The following is a 21,552-nucleotide window of genomic DNA, read 5'->3' on the forward strand; positions in this document are numbered from 1 at the left end:
GGGCAATTCTCAAATTGTTAAATCCATAGGATATCAAAAAAGGATTTAAAATCAAGAGCATTTAAAAATTAAACTAGTATTTCAATGGCATCTTAAAAAATATAGAACTATATAAACTTAACGCAATCTGAAATCAGCACATACGCTAGATTTGGTGCCATGGACCTTATAAGAAATAGACTAACCCAAATAGCTTTTCTCCCTCTTCTGACGCATTCCCGGCTGTCAGCTTGATCACATCCGGAGGAGTAGGGACGACTTGCAAAAACTTACAATGGTTGGCTATTGCAGTTGGTATAATTGTCAAGAAAACGTTGGTTGTAGCGCCTCATTTCACAAATTAGAATTTTTAGATATTTTTATTTTTGAAACTGAGATAGATTTTTAAAAATTTAGCATATTTATCAAGCATAATTAATGTTCCAAATAATTATAAAGCTGTTGCATGCTTTCAGGCCTGGCTATTTTTTTACTCTTCCTATACTGTAAGGAAATTTGTAACTACTTCTTTTAGAAAATATTTTAAATCTGAACTAACAGAAAATTTCAAACAAAGAATTTTCTCTTATAATTTTTATGCTTTTTATTGGTGTAAATAAGTAAAAAATACTAAAATACCTAAAAATGAATTTTTAAAAGTTTTTGCTTAAAATTTTAAGTTGTGCTGCTTTTTTAAGATTATAGGCGAATATTATAGCATATTTTATATAAAGGCGTTTTATTTCAATTATATTTCATAATACATCATAGTGATAAACACTTTTAACACCCTAATAATTTTTATACATTTATTCTAATGTCAAAATTGTAAATTGTAATAATTGATTGTGCTAACATTTTATAGTGATTATTTTTTAAATTTAATTCTAATTCTGCATAAGATTTTTTTATTTACTGTTAATGTAATTTATTAGCCCAAAGGGGTGGTAGTCGAGAAAAGCTATTAGTTTCGAAACGGCATTTTGCTCTGTTTCATTATAAACGTCCGTTTCATTTTGCAAATTGTTGCCACCAAATATTATCGCTTTGTATTATATTTAAAGAAAATAATCTGCATGAATACATGTATGTTTCTCGCATTTTGAAAAAACGACGGTATTTAGAGCCATCAAATTTTGAACAACGTAATTCTCCACCCAAACAGCCGAATTTGTTTTAATCCATTTTCATATTTTGTAAAACTTTAATGAATTATTGACTAAGAAACTCAACGAGTTCAAAGCGAGTAATGGCAACACTGTGCGAAAAATAACATTTTTATCTCCAGAGCGGAAATTCTAAAGATATGCTGTTTTCAAATATTTTGTCATACTGCTGTTGAATTGAATTTTGTGTTGTTTACGTGCGAAGAACATGATATTCAATAAATAGAGGTAACACATAAAGCGTTAAAAAACGCCCCTTTGAGCGTAACATAACATCTGAGTGCTTCCAGATTTTATTTATTTATTTATTTTCAATACACTGAGGAAATGAATTATTAAAATAAATAATAATCCGAATTTTATGAATTATTAAAATAATTATCATATGATGTTAATAATCATATGATCAAATAAATGATAGTCTTGTAATGTTATAATAATTTTATAAACCACTGCCTGAAAATGCTCATAAAATTTAAAAATATATATATCAGATCTTGTTTAATTTTGCTTTATTTATTTCAAAGCTTCATTTACTATCAATCTTATTTAATTTTACGTTATTTGTACGCAAAATTAAGTTCATAAATTTTGTGCTTACAGTTTTTACCGTTTTACCAAAGTAAAGATGTTTGGACACGAATTACGCGTGAAAAAAATGCGCGAAATGCAGTAAAAAGTGCTTTAATGAGATATATTAAATCCTATCTGGAAAAAACTGTGGCTTTCATAATCTCATCACTATACAACGTATCACATTTAATAATTAAAAAGAGTTATGTGATACAAACGCAGGCCGTAGGTTTCAGTGTTAAAGTAAACCAGATCGTCCCTACTCTTTCTTGCCGACATGTCGGTGACGCGCTGTCGGTAACCACTGGGTTGGTCTAAGGTCCATGTTTGGTGCGCTGTTAAATGGACGTGTTCGCGAAAAACATTTTCGCTGCAATTTTTTTACGGTCCTCAAAACGGAATAGTACCGACATTTTTATCTTCAGCATGCAAGACTATCTATCCAAAATTCTAAAGATAGGCTTATTTAATCCAAATGCTCTTGAACCGTTTATGTGTATGTAAATGAGAAAATGTCCCTTTGGGCATAGTACTACGCCCAAATTATTTTGTTCTTATTTGTTTCAAACAATAATTCCACATAAAACATAACAGCGATGAAATTTTATATTAGCAAATCATTTGTATAACTTTTTTGACAAGATTCATTGCTTTTTTAACAAGATTCATTTCACGCTGTTCTGAAAACAGACTTCTTTTTATTAAATGTCTTACCAATGTTTTAAAATTTTTAAACAGAATTGCAGTTTTCTTCCTTCTTTTGTTTCAGTTTGGAGTTTGTTTCATTCGGCATACGAAGGGGAAAAAAATACAGTACAAAGTCTTTAATCCGGACGTCCATAATCCGTATTGCGTAAACATATTATGCGCATGCGCGTTTAATGTATAATGGACGGTATAGGCTAGGCTAAAATTATCTATTTCAGTTAATGTTGCAGATTGCGCTGTTCCTTAATCTTCTAATTGCATCCGGCTTATTATTTTTTGCTTACTGTTAGAGCAATTTTATAAAAATTAAGCTTGAACTTTCGAGTATGACAAAAAGAGTTTCCAATTCTGGAGCTGCCAAAGGATCTACAAAGAGAAAGCCTGTTTCGATGTACCTCTTCCGATAGTGAAGAAAGTGACAGAGAGGTTAGTGAAAATGAAAAAATTTCGATTGACAAGTTAGTCGGCATTCTCGGCACAGCAATTAGAGGACTTGAACAGTGGAACTTTGTAACTGAACACACAAAAAACGAAGTAACTTAAACAACTTGCATTGAAAGAAATGTTTAATAAAGTAAATAAATAAATATTAAGCTTTTTTTGGGGGGGGGAATTTTGATACCCAATTGCTCTTTATTTCATAAATTACGGTTTCACATTTTTAATGTTATAATTTCTGCATGCCATCTTACCAGATTTAGATGATCTATAATCCGCAAAAACCCAAAATCCGGAATCGCCGAAGTCCCGACAAGTCCGGATTAAAGACTTTGCACTGTACTGCCAATGAACTCTCTGCGAAAATGCTGCAAATCACATCTTCAAACAAGTCTGCTGCAATCAGTGCTAAGATCATTAACATGTTTAACACTCAAAAACAAAACGGTTTTCGCAGCAGAAAAATTTCACATCAATTAAGAAAAAATTCATAAATCACCAAGAATGTTAATGAAAAACCAAGAATGTTAATATAAAAGAATGAGTATTTTTATTATTCAAAGTATGATTTTTATTATGATTCTTACTGATGAAAATGGCCATAAAATTTTAGAACATTTATAGAAGTAACAATAATTTTAAAGTATATTTTCCAATTATCCACACCCCTGATTTCACCATTCCGTAGAATTGCTTTTTTTGGCTAAAGTGACCACATTTTCATTGAGAGAAAGCAGGACAAATGAAATGAAATGAGAATTGTAATTTAGTTATGAAAGTGAACCAATAATTCAAAATACTATATTTTATTCTATACATTCATTTACTTGTTTATAAATATACAAAAATACATTTATTATTAACTATTGGTAACTATAAAAATATTCGTAAAAACTATAATTTGAATATTAAGTTTTTTAATTAATTTAAAATTTTATTTTTAAAAATTATGATTTTCTTTCACGGTCATATTTTTTTATGCGAGTGAATACTTTGCGATAGATTTGAATCATTTATTAAAATGTCGTAAAATTTCTCACATAAATAGGTCCAATTATATTTTACCCTTAATAGAGATTTTAAAGTTTTAATGTTCAACTGCATTTCTTCAATTGTCCATATTTTATTGATAATAGAAAAAACACATTCTGTTTCTGCATTTCTTCCTGGAAGGAAGAGCGGGTGTTCTACAATTTTCAAAATATTTTCATAAGAAATATTATTATGTTTAAAATGAAGGAATAACTCCATGCAATTTTTGTCTGTGTACAGATTTGTAGATAACCAACATTTAATTTTTTTCTTCAGTATTGTATCTTTTTACCAGACACCTCATCAAAAAGATCATTTTCACAAATATTATTTTTCAGAAAATGGTTACTAATATACAGTCAAAAGTCGTTAATCCGGACTCGTAGGGAATTCGGCGATTCCGGATTATAGATCATCAGTTTAAATCTGGTAAGATGGCATGCAGAAATTATAAAATTAAAAATATGAAACCGTAATTTATGAAATAAAGAATAATTATGATTAAAGGGTATCAAAATTTACAAAAAAAGGAGCTTAATATTTATTTGTTTACTTTATTAAATGTTTCTTTCAATGTAAGTTGTTTAAGTTGCTTCATTTTTTATGAGATAATACTTTCTCTTTAATTCTATAAACAGACATAATTTCTTGTTCAGTTACAAAGTTCCGCTGTTCAAGTCCTATAATTGCTGTGTCAAGAATACCAACTAATTTGTCAATCAAAATTTTTTCGTTTTCAATAACCACTTTCTTCGCTATCGAAAGCGAATTATAATGACGAGGAATTTGATTTAAATCATATCAAAGACGGAGTACATCAAGATGAAATACTACATTCAGTAAGGAATTATAAGCCAAATAAAATGAAAACATCTGCTCTGAAGATAAGGATAGTGCTGACAGATCAACTTCCAATTCATTGCGCCCCTCCCTCCCCGCAGAGCAGCGTGAAATTGATAAACAGATTTTGGAATGGTTAGATAAGCAAAGGATATGCATTTATCCATTTTTTTGGAGCAATTCCACTTTTTGTTTAATGGACTTCGAAACAGACTTTTGCTTTGTAGATCCTTTACATATTAGTAAATATATATCAGAAATTCTATTTGACATAATCGAAAGTTCAAGCTTACTTTTATAAAATTGCTCTAACGGTCTACAAAAAATAATAAGCTGGATCCAATTCAAAGATTAAGGAACAACGCAATCTGCAACATTAACTGAATTAGATAATTTTAGCTTAGCTTATACCGTCCGTTATACATTAAACGCACATTCGTAAAAGTATTTTGCGCATGCGCACACGCATATTCGCAGCCGTAAAGGTCTTATGCGCTTGCGTCAATGCAAAAGTTTGTAGTTTTGAGGTCCGGATTATAGATCATTCCAGATTATGGGTGTCCGAATTAACGACTTTTGACTGTATTAAGATTTTATCCACATATAGCCCATAAAATCTCCTTTTTTAATGCCACCCAATGGAAATTTTTAATATCCTCTAATTGAACTGTCCCTTCTTCAAGATATTCGAAGCAGTTATTATAAAAATTTCTGACTTCTTTCAGAAAATCAGGTCGTTTAATGGCACTTTGTTCTTCCAACCTAATGATGTCCTTTCGAATAACTAAAGGAACATAATCTTTATCAATTCTCGCAATTTTGTTTTTAAATTATTGATTTTATTTGACACTTCCCTAATTGAAATTTTGTCCCCTTCAATATTTTTCACAGCATTGGAAATAATGTAGCTTGGTTGTGGATGAACTGAAGCCAAATTTGTGATATGTCACTTTCAAAAAAGAGCTGCAATATTCTTGGACATTTATTTTTGATAAAAAGTATGATTTTAATGGTACGTATATTTTAAAAATATTTTCTACAGCTGGTAAGAGCTAGCCATCATGTTTTGCTGTAACCAATAATTCTTTTATATTCGATTTCTGCACTTTTCACAAAATCCTTCAAATATTTAACATGCACAGTATATATATATTAGAATACGAATAATTTTTTGCAATAATATTTTCAAGATCCACTGGAAGTAAGTCAGATGCTGTTTGAATAGTACTGTGTAGAATGTGCGCTGTACAACTTACTCCAATAATTTTTTAATTCAAATGTTCGTTAAGTTTCGTAAAAGCAACATTGATGCTTCTCTAGCTTTTCCACGAAAATTTGTGTTAGTGTTATCCTCACAATAGCCAATAATTTTATTGCTCAAATTATTCTTTTTTAAAAAAATTACTTATTGAATAAAAAATTATTTATGAAGTTTCACCCGGCAATGAAACAAAGTCTAATATTCTAATTTTATTTCCTGTTTTTGGATCAAAAAGTCTTACAATTGTGGGAAATAAATTTTTGTGGTTGGAATCATCATAATATATGGATATAAATTTACATTTATGTAATTCTTTCTGCAATTGTGAAAACGAATATAGTGAAAAAACATTACAAATAATTGCTTCGGTTTTTATCCTTGTACATGCACATTTTTTGTCACACAATGTTTTGATCATTTGTGACATACAATCAATTGATCTGAAACTCTGATTGTGGTTTATTGTGTGGAAAGCAAATAACCCTTCAGCTAATAATAGCTGTTCCTCCGTTAACAATACATATTCCTTGGGGAGACATAACGACAATGATAGAACATCACAGAGTAAATCTAACTCGTTACATCGCCTAATTTAGTTTATTCTGCATGCATTTTACGTGTTTCTTTATTTATGTAGTTTTTATTTCTTTATATTTACTATAATAATTAATATATAATAAGTAATATATTTTTACAGTCCATTTAAAATAAGAAATGCAGAAGTTTTCTAAAAAGCGGGACATTTTTAAAAAGCGGCGGGATGCAGGATAATCTTCTAAAAAGCGGGACTGTCCCGCCAAAATAGGGACGTGTGGTCACTTTATTTTGGGCACATCTTCAAGTACATATGCAACAATAGCCAACCCATGCATTTGTGTTCAGCATATATGTTTAAGTACACATGGATTTACATGCTTTATTTTTCAAAATTTCAGTACATGCCTTCTATAGTTGCCTTGGAAAATATGTTTATTCGGCGCTTTCTATATTATCGAGAAAAAAATGATTAGCAACCTATATGTTTTGTAATTGAGTATCTACACATTATTGCAACTGTTTTAGAGGTAATCATCAAACTCTGTCTACCACGTTTGTAAAAATTATTCAGGCAACCATCCTGACAAATATTCAGTTTCCAGTGTCACCATTTTTCTGTATTCTTTTTGTTGTATTTAAAGTTGCAATGGACTTTATAGAAAAATTATGATTATTTTTCGTTTTAAAGTCTGTGCTTGTAGGATTTTCATATAATAGAAAAAAGAGTGCTGAAATTTCTGCAGGAATACAATATTTTGCTGCAAAATGACTAAAAGAACAATGCTTCAAATTCTTTCACAAAGCCACCATTACAAAATTTCCTCAACCAAAACAAAAACCCATTTGTAACGAGGTTTACTTTTCGTCTTTTGGAATTAATATATAGTTGAAACATAGAATAAGTTATTTATATAATACATAATGTTTTACAATAAAAGTAATATTTATTTTTGTTCTGTAAAATTTGCCAAACTGCACCACGGTGGCTGCAATAATATGCAAGTTACCATAATTGCATTTTGTCAATAAAACATTTTTCATTGTAAAATACCCATTCTGCTTACTATTTTCAATCTTCCATTGGTTGACTTTTTGTTTCGGTGGACACAAATTCGGTGTCCATGTACACATCAACCTATTTTAACTTAAAAAAACATCAGAGAGCTGAGCAAACTAGGCATTGTGCACTGCCTTAACTTTGTCCATGTACACATTGACCTATTTTAACTTAAAAAAACATCAGAGAATTGCACAAACTAGGCATTGCGCACAGCCTTAACGGCAGTTTTCGGATAACCGGCTCTTGGCGACCTCGCTACGGCGGCCGGTGGTGGCGATTTCCGCCAAACCCGGCTACCGACCCCGACAACTTTCTGCTGACGTTTAGGTTACTGTAGAATCCGGAGTATCGGGAGGGATTTAAGGAAAACTTCTGTGTGCTCACTTGAAGGTCACGTGACCATTTTTCTTCGCTTCTGCTGCGTGGTTAGAAGTTGAGAAGTTTGTCTCCTATTTGATCGGAGCGTAGGTAAATAAATAATGTTAAATGGGAATTAAAACCGATAATTATACATAAATAATAATGTTAAATGGGAATTAAAACTGATAATTATAAATAAATAATAATGTTAAATGGGAATTAAAACCGATAATTATAAATAAATAATAATATTTGGCGCATTTCGAAATCCAAGATGGCGGCCAAAAACTCGCCAAATTCAGCCAAGAGCCGGGTATCCGAAATGAGCCGCAAAATAATAGCAAGTTAAAAATCCAAGACCATACCACGCAAATGCAAGCAAACACAGCAACTGAAAACCAAACCCGGGTTGATACAAAAGGGTTATTATTACAAAAAATAGCCAAAATCTAAATTTATCCCAAAATGGTTAGTGATACTCATAGAATATTTTAATGACAAAAACTAAAAAAAAAAACTAAAAATTTCCGCAAAGCTACTTTCACCAACATTAGGGTTACCAAAACACCTATTTCATGCAGTAGGCTCCCAGATTTCAAGAACAACCAATACTATTTGACGATTGTTTCAGACACAAACCAAGAGGTACCATAGGGTAAAGATCAGCCTCTTCCATCAATGGAAAAAAGAACTATAATTTATGTTTGAGGGATTATTAGCAGTAGTCACTGAACAGTGATTACCAGATTCTACAGAAGATGAATTTTCCAGTATGTTTATATAAAAATATTTTTTAATAAACTACCAACTACTGTAGAATAACATATAACATTTTCTGATAAATTTAACAAATAGAATTTTTTGTCTTGTTTATGTTATTTTAAATAAATTGCTCACATAATTGTATTAAATGTAATTAATGTATACATTAAACAAGTTCCATTGAATTATATTACCATTTTAAATGAATTGCTGACAAATCTATATTAAATACTGTAAACCAAAATTTATATTAAATTTCCTCTCTCGATATACACTCACTTCCAAAAGTTAAGCACGAAGATATAAAATTCAAAAAAATCAACAAATACTGCTTTGATTGACACAAAATTTGGCAGGAAAGTAGCATATATATTTATGCATAAAACAAAATCAATAATTATATACAGAAATTAAAACAATATTAAATTTTTTTAAGTTATCAGATAATGACATACTGGAGACTCAAAGAGAATTATATATAAAGTGAAAAAAAAGGACAGTAATAGGGGATGTAATCCCCCCCTCATCTGTATACAAAGTTTACACCTTGTGACCATGCTTCCAAATAGGTGGTCAACCACCGCAGAATTAAGCAATCGCCATTCTTCTTGTAGAATAGTTTCCAGCTTAACAAGAGTGGCAGGAGGTGGGAAACATGAAGATACAGCACGGCCGAGAGCATCCCAAAGACTTTCAATGGGATTAGGGTCGAGCGAATATGCTGGCCACGCCATATGCGCAATCCCTTGACTCTCCGGGTAGTCATCGCCGATGTCAGCTCTATGGGGGCATGCATTATCGTCCATTAAAACAAAAGTAGGGCCAAATGCTGCAGCGTACAATCTCACAATGGGTTCTAGGACTTCATCTCGATACCGGACAGTCGTCAAAGAACCCCATTTAAAGATGTGCAGGTCGGTGCGGTATAATAATGAAATCTCTGCCCACACCATAATGCTTCCGCCTCGGAAGGCGTGATGTTCGGTGATGTTTTGGGACTGATTGCGTGTTCGTTGTTTACACCATATCCTTATACGCTTGTCATTTGGCTCCAGAACAAATCTTGACTCATCAGTTAACATGACATTGCCCCAGTCAGACACATTCCAACTGACATGTTCCCGGCATCACTGTAATTGTGCCCCTCTTAATTAGACGGATAGAGAAACACAAACTCGAGGTACCCGGTCGTACAATCCACTCATATGTAATCTTCGGCGTATAGCTGCAGATATCGCCTTACCAATGGACGCTGTAACCATAGATGTCACACGTGTGGAGGTCGCTCTGCGATTCCGCTTGGCTACACTAGAAATTTATCGAACTTCCATGGGGGTTGTAACCCTTGGGCGACCAGCTACGGGCCTTTGGACAACTGTATGGTTTGGAATTGTTCCCCTAAACGTGAAATTACAGAATGATGAATGCTGAAGAAAAGAGCAACATCTGCGCTCAGAATCTTCCACTCGTCTTCTGGAAGTCATAGAAACACGTATGTCCTGAAAACAAATTGTACGAAAGTTTTAAACACCTTTTATCAGCACTTACAATCAACTTCTGTAACCCTTCATAAAGCTGACTTCTTATAAGACTGCCGTTTTTTGCATATTTCTTGACATGAAAGCGCGATTGGCTGTTATACTTCCATCTACCTCTGCAGCGAATTGCATCTTCTTCAATTCTGGTTGGCTTCCGGAAATTAGCATTTTCTTCTCCGTGCTTAACTTTTGGAAGTGAGTGTATATAAAATATACATTATTACTATTTTCTGTAATTTTATGTTACTATATATATTAAATAACTTTTGCTGTATGAATACTGAATGAATTGTCTAGGTACTACTCTTGTGCCCTCAGATTGCCAAATGCAGCGATGTGTTGTGTGCTGGCTTTTGGTGCGACTGCATGTTCTGCGATGGTTTTGGGGGCGATGTTGGTTTCTATGGCAACCCTTTTTACGTGGAAACTTGGATTTGCTAGTTGGTTCATGTGGTAATTAAGCGATTTATGACGTGTTGGCAAAATTTTATTCGCGTGCCTGGTACAACTATTTTTTCGGGTGGCTGAAAATTCTACAAGTATTTTGGAAAAGAAGATTTTGAACATTTATTTGTGAAAGATAGTTATTAATTTTGTGGATAGTGAGGTTGCCTGTCATATAAATACGATAGAGATTATGTGGTGACATGTTAAAAGTTACGTTGCCTACTTATAATCAGAAATACGATTTTGTGTTTTATATATTTTTCCATTGTTGTTCTGAAATGGGAGATGCTTTTAACAAATTTGTGATGAAATTGTTTTGGTGATGTTTGAAATTGGTATTTCTGCTGCTCGAAGAAGCATTCATTCATGGTAAGTGTGTGTTTTTTTAAATTGTTTGAAATTTATTTTAGTTTATTTTGTCGATTAGTGTACAATGCCTAGATTGTGCAATTTGTAGATGCTTTTAAAAGTTTAAACAGAATGCTGAAGAAAACGGAATAACAGAATCCACGAACAACACACACCTCCCTTCATCGTTCAATGATAAACAGAACGATGAAGCAATGTGTGCGTAGTTCGTAGATTCCTTCGCTGCCTAGATTGTGCAATTTGTAGATTTTTTTTTTAAGTTTAAACAGAACACTGCATACATGGTATTCTTTGAAATTTATTGTTATGTTAATTTATTTAAGTGAGGTGTGTGTAGTTCGATTCTTTCGCTGCATAGATTGTGCAATTCTCCGATTTTTATAAGTTAAAACAGATCCCTGTGTACATGGATTCTTGTCAAATATTTTTGTTTAGAAACTTTACGTTTTTGCTATTTAAATTTTTTATTTCAGATTTTTAGCTTAAATTGTGTGTCCAAAATGTGGTTTTTTCATGTTCGAAAACCACGTTTTTGGAGACATTTTAGGCTTAAAGTTTGAAATGTAGATAAAAAATTTAGATAATAATATGGCATCGCCAAGCAAATTCGTTGATAAGAGTAATTCCATTGCCTATTTAGTTTCCGTCAATGTTTATAACATATGGCCACAAACTGGGTTTTTAAGCCCAAGCTGCACCAATACCCTTTTCTATTGCACAGAGAGCTACAGAAGACAGGTAACGACAATTTCTTGTTTCTCACAAAATGCTCCTTTTTACTGTAATTCATCAATAAATAGTACTACTTATATGCGATACGCATAGCCATTCACTAATTCACAAAATCGGCAATGATTTGCCTCCCTTTTGTGGTGGTGCGGATAATCAGAAAGTACTTTTTAAAGTTTTAATTTCAATGTAATTTTTATGTATATTTTCTACTGTAATTTCACCATATAGATATTTCCAAATATTTCTGTACAAATTAATATTTACCATTTGAATGATAAAGTGATTTTGTACATTATTTTCAATTTCAAGAAATGGAAGCATTTTTCCTACATCTATTAATAGTCTTCTACTTTCATTTAAATTTGGCAATGTTTTGGTGAAGGTAAAAATGCTGCACTAAAGTAGAAATTAATTGGAAATATACTCAAAATTAATACTAAAATACTACAATACCTGAAAAATCTTTTTCTTAGTATCATAAATATTTTTTTCAAATTTTAATACCACAGTAATAGCATCATTCTTTTCTTTTGTATTTTGATACTGCTTAACTTTTTTCCCAGTTTTTAAACTGTCTATTGTATCTTGAAACAAACCGTCAGGTATTCTAACGTTTACCTTTCCTTTCTGACCAAAAGATCCTTCAATAATTCCTATTTCACCAGAAGACAGAAGAACTTTAAAATTTTGGAATATCTGAATATTAGTTTCTTTTTTAAACAAATCTCTCACAATAATCTGATACTCATTTACCATTCTATCTATGATACCTTCTTTAGATTTTTCTTTCAACACTTTAAGTTGAGAGAGTATGCTATTATCTTGCTTGTTAGACTCTACAGATAGAATTTTGCCATGGAAGGCTAACCGGCAAACATTGGCGTGGATATCCGTTTCCAACCTCGATGCAATATAAATACTATCTTTGCATAAAATTACTGGCTTTTCAAACTGAAGCAATGCAAATACCATCAAATGTTCGTCTGTTTTCATTTCCTGCTTTGACGCAATTTCATACTCACTGGTAATTTCTTCTACGTGTTTATAATAGACATCATAATCAAACATATCTGTAACAGCACAACCGTATTGACTTTTATTTAGAGGCACAAAAAAGGAACACTTGGCAATCACTGTATCATGCATTATGCTAACATGAAATTTTGTGTTACTCAAAAATTTGCCCTTAAAGTATGGTATTTTATGCACACTCGTTATAGCCTTATCAATCATTTCCATGTATCCCGGAGAACATACAGCACCTCTTTCCAGGACTTTGGGATCAAACTGAGTTACACATATACCCACTCTGTCTCCTTGCTTTGCTTTTGTTATAGGCATTTTGAACATCTGAATGCTTTTAACTTTCCTGGTAATTTTTGCTGCAGGAATTTCTACAGTATCTGATATTGATACCGAACCCTGGATGACTGTACCGGTCATAACTGTGCCTTGTCCCTTAATAGCAAAACAATGATCTACAGCAAATACGAACGGCCCATCAGCAGAGCGCCGAGGAACAAATGCATGATCCTTCAAACATTCTATAAGAGTACTGATGCCGACACTCACATTTGTGTTTTCGACACTGGATTTAGCAGCTACAGGGACAACAGATGAATTCGCAAATTTAGTTTTTTCTAACGTTTTAAGAATTTTCTTCGACATTTTTTGTACGAGCATATCTTTTTTGTCAATAGGAAGGAGATCAATTTTATTTAACACGACAATTAATCGGTTGCATGTAATTTCGCCTAAAATAAGGCATTCTGCAGTTTGAGTTTGCATTCCTTTGGTCACATCCACAACCAAAATAATTAAGTCGATAATTTGAGCTCCTCCGATAATTGTTCGGATCAAGGATGCATGCCCAGGGCAATCGACTAAAGTGAACTGAAGAATGTCATATTCGTTATTTGCGGCCTTTATGTGATCTGGTATTTCTACACTAAATGAAGAAAATCCGAGATCTAAAGTTATTCCTCTTTCTTGACTCTGAGGGTTTTTATCAAAAGAAGCAGTAGATGATACAGTACTAAGAGCTTTCGATAAAGAAGTTTTACCGCTATCAATATGGCCCAAAACACCTACGTTGATATTAAGTACCCTTAGAGACATATTAAGCAAAACTTACAGAATGCTGCACTTTATGAAAAATATAAAGTCCGGATTAAATAATATGATATAACGCCTAAGACTTGCTCATTCGAATACATATTCAAAACAAAATCGCAAAACACGTATCACGTGACCGATATATTATGGCTCAGTTCACTTCATTTATATTCACCACCGTTTCTCATCATGGCACCTGTGCAACTTTGTGGTCGGCGCACGCATATTCACAAAGGTCGCCGCTTTTTCAGATGGCCCAGACTTTCCTTTCCCCATTGATGACAAATAGCTGATAGCTTTGCACTTTGTAATGGATTACGCAGTCTCGAGACTTCGTTTACGTTTTATGCGAAAGGAATTGATAAGGGCCGCTCTTCATATTTATTTTTTTTTTCTTGCTGTATACGAGAGTGGACGTAATACGAATAAATCTCTATGCTACAGTCAATTATTTCCATTATTCGAATTAATTCATCGTGAGAACTTTAAAAGTCTTTATAAACAAAAACTTACTCATATTGCTGATACAAAAGTGTTGATATGCTTTGTTCAGTTCTCTTTGTTAATAAAAAAACAGCAATTGTGCATGTAATGACAGTAAAAAATAGTAAAAAATTATATATGTCTGTATTGTTGCCTAAGTAGTAATAATGCATGATTATAAAATAAATATTAGAATCTACTGAAGTAATAATTACATATGTTAGAACACAAGAAAATAATCTAAATTTTTATTTATTTTAGTGATTTGTATTTTTACTTTTTTTAAATTATGTTCACAGAGTTCTATTTTAAGTTTCCTCCAAACAGCAGAGATGCGTGTCCTAAATTTTGTACTGAAAAACACAAAATTATGTTCAAAGAAAAGAAATTCATAAATTCTGCATTGCCTACGATTGATAGTTAAAAAAATCATGGTTTCCATTTCTCCACATCGAAAAATTATACTCGGGGGGGGGAGACACCACTTCATTTGACATTTTATGTTTTATATCAATAAAAATCCTATGGTTTTAACCATTGAGTCTAATTTTAATCCCTCTTCATTATTAGTTTTTAAGGAAATTTGCTTCTTATTTGCATTTTGGTCTCTCTCTGTCAATAGTGGTATTAAAGATTTGGTTTTTATCATTTAACCAAACTCTCCAGTTTCTTCTCTTTCATTACACCCAGTGTGCATGCCGTGCTGAATGCCTTATTTCAGATTCAAAATGTACAGACAGAGGACAGTACCAGGACGACAAAAGTGGTTATTTAACAACATAAATAACATTGGCATCAATTATGCTCTCCCTAAGACAACCACTTCCATAGAAAAAATTTTATAGCAGCTGTGCCTGTCTGTGTTACAGACGGCTCACTGTATTTTATGTTTTAAAATTAATTAGCTCGTTTTAATACTGATGCTATTTAAAGTTTTTTTTCTTAGTTCAAACAACCCATGTTACTGATCAAAAAGTAGTTTCTTATGATTATTAGTCATATTATTAAAAATTTCAAAATGGCTTTTGGAAATTTACCTCCTTACACAATGATTTGCAGTTTGACAAAAAAATCTTTCACAAGTTGGTCTTACTATGGGCAAGTATTGAATTTCTTTTCCGAAATGATAACCAGTAATTTTGTTTAGAGTTAAAAATCATTTCTATGGTATATGTACAGTCGGTCACAAAAGTATTCGAACACCGGTACCCTATCAGAAAATGACAAGATGGCGTTTTTTTTCTCTTTCTCTCTGTGTGTCGTGTTATTCCATCCTAGATTTTCTTCTCCCCCCCATCTTGGAAAAACCTGGAAAAAATTGGTCACGATCTCTTTTTGAATGGGGAGATGACATTTTGAGAAAAAGCTGACGACCCTATCTTGGAAAATGAACATGACCGCTCTACACACCCTTTCACTCTCTCTCTCTCTCTCTTTGAATTGGGAAGCCATTTTGGGAAAATGCAGACGACCCTATCTTGGAGAATGGAAATGAACGCCTCTCCCTCTCTCTTTGAAATGGGAAGCCATTTTGGGACCCTCTATTCTTGGGGAGGGAGAAAACTGAAGTCTGCACTTCGCTGTCTCTGAATACGGAAAGCCCTTTTGGGAAAAGCGGACCCTCTTCTTCTGATCTTGGAGAACTGGAAATGAACGCTCTACACGATCTCTCTTTGAATTCAGAAGGTATTTTGGGACCTTCTAATGTTGGAAAACTGAAATGGACGCTCTACGCTTTCTCTCTCTCTCTCTCTCTCTCTTTCTCTGAAATGGGTAGCCATTTGAAAACTCCCTAACTTTGGAAAAAACAGAAATGAACGCTCTACACCATCTCTCTTTGAAAATGGGGGGTGTCATTTTGAGACCTCCCTCCCCTAAACTTGGAAAAAAAAACTGAAATGAACGCTCTACACTTTCTCTCTTTGGACATGGGTAGCCCTTTGGGGACCCTCTCCTCTTGGTAGAAAAAAAAAGAACTGAAGTGAAAGCTCTACACAATCTCTCTTGGAATGGGATCCATATTTCGGGAAACGTGGATCACCTCATGCTGGAAAACTGAAGTGGACCACCAAGATTGGACTCTATATAATATTTTTTTTAATTGACATCATGACCCTCCTCCAATTTGTTATTAAAAATTTTTTTTTGTTTTGGTTTTTATCCCATTTCCGATGTGATTTCAGAAATGCAATTCCATAACAGTTCAATTTCATTCGAGGTTAAATGATCTAAACAGTCTTTGACCCACCCATCCGTATGATTATTTTCTTCTCCTTCCTGTTGCACCAAATTTTGTAAGTCCATATAATAATTCCATACGGGAAGGGCTGGATCCTCACAAGGCTGTCTTGAAACACTTGGAGTCCCTTTGGGATGAGTGGAGGGATCTAGGATGTCTGGACCCGGCTGAAATTCTACCTCCATGATTTCTGGACCAGTTGGAACTTGTTTACCCGGCTGAAATTCTACCTCCATGATTTCTGGACCCGTTGGAACTTGTGAACCCGGCTGTGATTCTGCCTCCATGATTTCTGGACCCGTTGGAACTTGTGGACCCGGCTGACATTCTATCTCTACGATGTCGGGACTTTTTGAAGCTTGTGGACCCGTCTGACATTCTACCTCTACGATGTCGGGACAGGTTAGAGAAGAAGAATAAGAGGTACTGGAAGAGGTCCTGTCTGTTAGGAGTCCAAAAGAGGTTGCCTGTTTGAACAAGTCGGGGAAGAAGAAGAAGAAGCTTCTGGGTTCTGAAGCGGATCTTGCACGCCAGGTAGGTTCCGGTAATTCGACCGTTTTTTAAGAGGTAATTTTTTCTCTTCCTCCTCATCTTCAATCGTGATGACTTCAATTTCATTCCGTTGCCGGGTCGATTTTGTTTCGGGCCATGACGGTTTGGTCCAGCTCCTCTTATCATCTAAGGAAGGGATGGGTAAAGGTGGCGGAGGATTCTCTTCTTTTTCTTGAAACACCATCGGCGATTGGAAAGAAATCTCCTCTTTCAATTGTTTCCAAAGCGAGTACGAGCACCGATCGACGAGAAAGAGACTCTTCTGGGTTGTGACGATGAGATATTGTGTTTTCGGGGGAACGACATAGTTTAGAAAAGGTCGTAGAATATATTTCTTATATTTCATCCTGTCGCTGACTTTAAAACTTCTTTCCTTCAGATTGGGGGACGATGATTCGTAATAGGCGAGAGAAGCGGCTGTGGTTTGAACAATATGAACTTCGTCCTCAGCCGTCGTTCTCACTCCAAACGTAAAATATCGTTTCGTGAGAAAAATATTCTTCCACCGAAAACTCGTGCGCGGATCCGTATATCGCCGGTCTGTTTGAATGGGCCGTCTCAAAGCTCGATCCATCCGATTCCAAGAGAAGGGAGATTCCTCTTTCGTTTGTTGCGATTCGAATAAATTTCTGTATATATTCTGAACGAGCAGGTTGGAGGATTCGACATCTTGGTTGAAAGAAACGATCGCTTGATGAGGTGGTAAATGCGGAATAAATGTCGCACAATGACACGCCAAAAAAATTTTCAAGTTGGAGATTTGCTTTAGCGTCTTCAAATCCTCCCCGTTCGAAATCCGTTGAGTTGGAAAAACGTCTAACAGCGACATGGCTCCCAATGGAAAAGAAATGATCTCGCCCAATACTCTCGCCTTTTTGTATATATATAGACACACACAGACACACATAGAGGCTCTATGACGGCCGTTTTATTTGTTTTTTTTGTTTCTCTCTCTCTCTTCTTTCCAAGAAATCTTATCTCCATGACCTCTTTTTCTTTTCTGAAAAAGATGAATGTGTGTGGGAATGAGGAAGTGAAAGTAATAATTTAATAAACAAAAAATTATCCAACCATGACCTTCTTTTTTTTTTCAAAGTCACCCTTTCCAATCCAAGGACGTCCAGAGATAGAGGAAGCAGGGAGAGAGGAGGAGGGAAGGGAAGGTCACACTCTCTTTCTCTCTATAAATAAAAGGGGAGAGCCCCAAAGTCGTATTTTTGTCCAAGTGGATCATGAGGAGGCATCCCCAGCTCACTACGTGTATTCCTTTCAAATATAAATATGTTGATCTTTCCTTTTATATCATCCAAGGAGTCGTTTACCTGAAAGCCTCCGATTTTTCAAAATGTGCGGGTTATCATACCGTGGGGAGTTATCAAAAGATGCGGGACGAATTTTTATCCGACGAAAACGTGTTGATGGCTCGTGACATTCCACCTTTGGATGCACAAATTTTGTTAATGAAACGAGCCAAATATTTTTACACGTCCCACTTTCTAACCGTCTCGCAAATGAATAGGATTATCGATCGTCTTGAGAAGACAAAAGGGATTCTCGTTCATTTTAGTGAATGGTTGCACAAATGTTTGCACGAACCTCTCTCGATCGAGAAGACTGGGAAGAATACCTATTATATTCTTCTCGAGGACTCTCCTCCTTCGTCTCATCATAGAGAGGCCACGACTTTTGGAAAAATCCTCGAGCAAGAAAAAATAGAATGGTGGAACAACTACCCCATCCCTCTCCCCGAGCATCAAGAGGAGCCTGTTCAGAAGAAAAAGAAAAAACCTTTCTAAAAGCCTATCCTCATCCTCCTCGATAATGATGGGGATGAGGAGAAGCCTGTTCAGATTCCTCTCAGTTTGTCAAATTCCGTCGAGGATGAAAAACCTCTCCCTTCCTCAAAACCCCTTGAGGAAGAGAGACCCCTCGAGAAGGAGAGATCTCTCCCATTGTCAAACCTCCTCGAAGATGAAAAACCTCTCCCTTTCTCAAGACCCCTCGAGAAGGAGGGACCTCTTCCTTTATCAAACCCCCTCGAAGATGAAAAACCTCTCCATTTATCAAGACCCCTCGAAAATGAGGGACCTCTCGATTTGTCAAAACCCCTCGAGGATAAGGGAACCAAAACTTCTCTCTCTTTCGAAGAGGAGAGACCTCTCAATTTGTCAAGACCCTTCGAGAATAAGGGAACCGAAAATCCTCTCCCTTTCTCAAGACTTCTCGAGGAGGAGGAGGAGAGACCGCTTCATATCTCAAGACAGGACCCCCCTCTATCTCTTGAGGATCCGAGGGAAACGATTCCTATTGAAAAACCATCTATCGACGATCCCCAGAAAAGGTCTTCGGAGGAGATTAGACTTCCATGTAGAAAACGAATCTGCCACAATCATCTTCATCATAATAATAATAATAATATTATACCCCCTTCTCAACAACAGAATCCTACAACATTTGCAGATAAATGCATTCAAACCAATCCCTTTATAGTAACCCTTTTGATTGGAAAACCCGTGTATTAGCCTCGAAAAAAAATGAGATTGTAGACTGTTTCTATGACCAGAATGTTAAGCCAATAGATAGGTCTAGCTCAGAATTTTTCTTTTTAAAAGAAAATAAATAAATAATCCAAAGACTATTCGTAAATATAAATGGTAAAGTCTCGAGTCGGCTGGAAAAAAATTTTCAGAGCTGAGAAAAATTCTCCAACTCAAAAAAAAAAAAAAAAAAACACTTTTTGTTAATTTTTATCATGTCTTAGACATGATAAAAATTAACGACCCCCTTCCCTTTTCGTCTGGGAATGTTGTCTCACTCTTTTGAAAAACAAATCGTGATTCATTCATGGAATGATTGCCATTAGAGAAAGGATGAGTTATGGTCTATTTTTAGAAAGGGTGAGACATCCTTCCCAGACAAAAAGGGAGGGTCATTAATTTTTATCATGTCTAAGACATGATAAAAATTAACCAAAAGTTTTTTTTTTTTTTTCATTAGAGAATTTTTATCTCAGCTCTGAGAAATTTTTTTTCTCCCAGCCGATTCGAGACTTTACCATTTGTTTTTAAGAATGATTTCTCCCTGATCTATTATTTCAAAATTCCAAGTTTCGCTTCAGAACCATCTGTGCTGTTGAAGAAGTAACGTGATATATGTATTTTTTTAATGAGTTCTGTCAAGATTGAATTGTGCAGGATCGACCTTGCGAATTTCTTCTCTGTGTCTTTAAATAATAATGATACCGAACCGCTTTTTGTAGAGCGCAATGGAAAAAACCTTTTGTATGGTTAGGACAATTCATGTGTTCGATCCCATTGTATTTGAGAATCTCTTGCGTCGATCCCGAAATGCAATAAATGGATCTTTGCAACCATTTATCTAAAAACCACCGTTTCATTTCTCCTCGCACCCAAATCATGGAAAAAGGTTCCGTCAACATCGTTAACACCCATGGAAAATAACTGTACGGAATTTCTCCTTCGTACCACGACAAGCCATGATAATAATCACTCGCCCACACAGCGGTTCGTTTTTCTTTTTCGGTGAGCATTTGCCATGGAAACGGGGGTTTAAAAACAAATACCCCTGGAGGAATACCGTCCAATGTGACGTAAGCCAATTCTTTCACAATAAAGGCTCCTTGAGAATCCTAGAAACCTTCAAAGCGAGCACGAGTTTCATGTTTTTTATTTCTTTTTCTTTCCAAGGTGACCTTTATTATTATTATTATGATGGATGTGTATTGAGATACGCACGATATTAATCAAAAACAAATATATATACGAATGTGACCTTTCCCAGAATTCATACGACCTGTCACGTGCAACCTTCTCTCTCTCTCTCTCTTTCTATAAAAGAGGAGACGGCGAGAGAACGCTATCCATTTTTTCCTTCAGGACACACAGCGAGAGAGAGAATTTTGTTTTCTTTTTTCTCAATTGAAGAAGATGGACATTTTGAGTGCCAAATCTCTCAAAGATTCCTACATTGTTCTGGACATGGAATACTTTCACTGTTATGATCCAAAGACGGGAGATATATGTTTCATCTTGAAAGAACTGGGCTACATCACTTGCGATTTAACCTTATGCGGATCCCTGATTTTTCTCCCTCCTGTCCATTACGATGACTTATCGTCCCGCAATCAAGCTGTGGTCAACCAGACTACAAATAACCGACACGGCCTGCAATGGACCGAGGGTCGTCTTTCCTACGAGCATCTTCCTACAATCCTGAAAATGCTGACCGAAAATGTGGAGGTGATCTACGTCAATGGATACGATAAAGCCGAATTTTTCAGCAAGCTCTGCCAGCGATCCGTTTACGAGTTTTACATCCCAGGGAAAACCGAGTGGCGGAAC

General features: G+C 34.7%; 1 protein-coding gene across 1 annotated transcript; it reads right to left on the bottom strand.

Annotated features, from left to right (window-relative positions):
* Nucleotides 1-6,186: 6,186 nt before the first annotated feature.
* On the bottom strand, nt 6,187-14,079 carry eEFSec (eukaryotic translation elongation factor, selenocysteine-specific). Its single transcript, XM_085823886.1, has one exon. It carries the CDS (start codon nt 13,918-13,920, stop codon nt 12,247-12,249), a length of 1,674 nt encoding a protein of 557 aa, XP_085680012.1. The 5' UTR covers nt 13,921-14,079; the 3' UTR covers nt 6,187-12,246.
* Between the last annotated feature and the right edge of the window lie 7,473 nt (nt 14,080-21,552).

Source organism: Stegodyphus dumicola, chromosome 9, assembly GCF_044657685.1.
Source record: "Stegodyphus dumicola isolate Sdum_Otavi_A_Nest chromosome 9, ASM4465768v1".
Taxonomy (NCBI): domain Eukaryota; kingdom Metazoa; phylum Arthropoda; class Arachnida; order Araneae; family Eresidae; genus Stegodyphus; species Stegodyphus dumicola.

Coding starts and splice junctions, on each gene's coding strand:
- eEFSec (XM_085823886.1), bottom strand. CDS start 13,920: ATGTCTCTAAGGGTACTTAATATCAACGTAGGTGTTTTGGGCCATATT.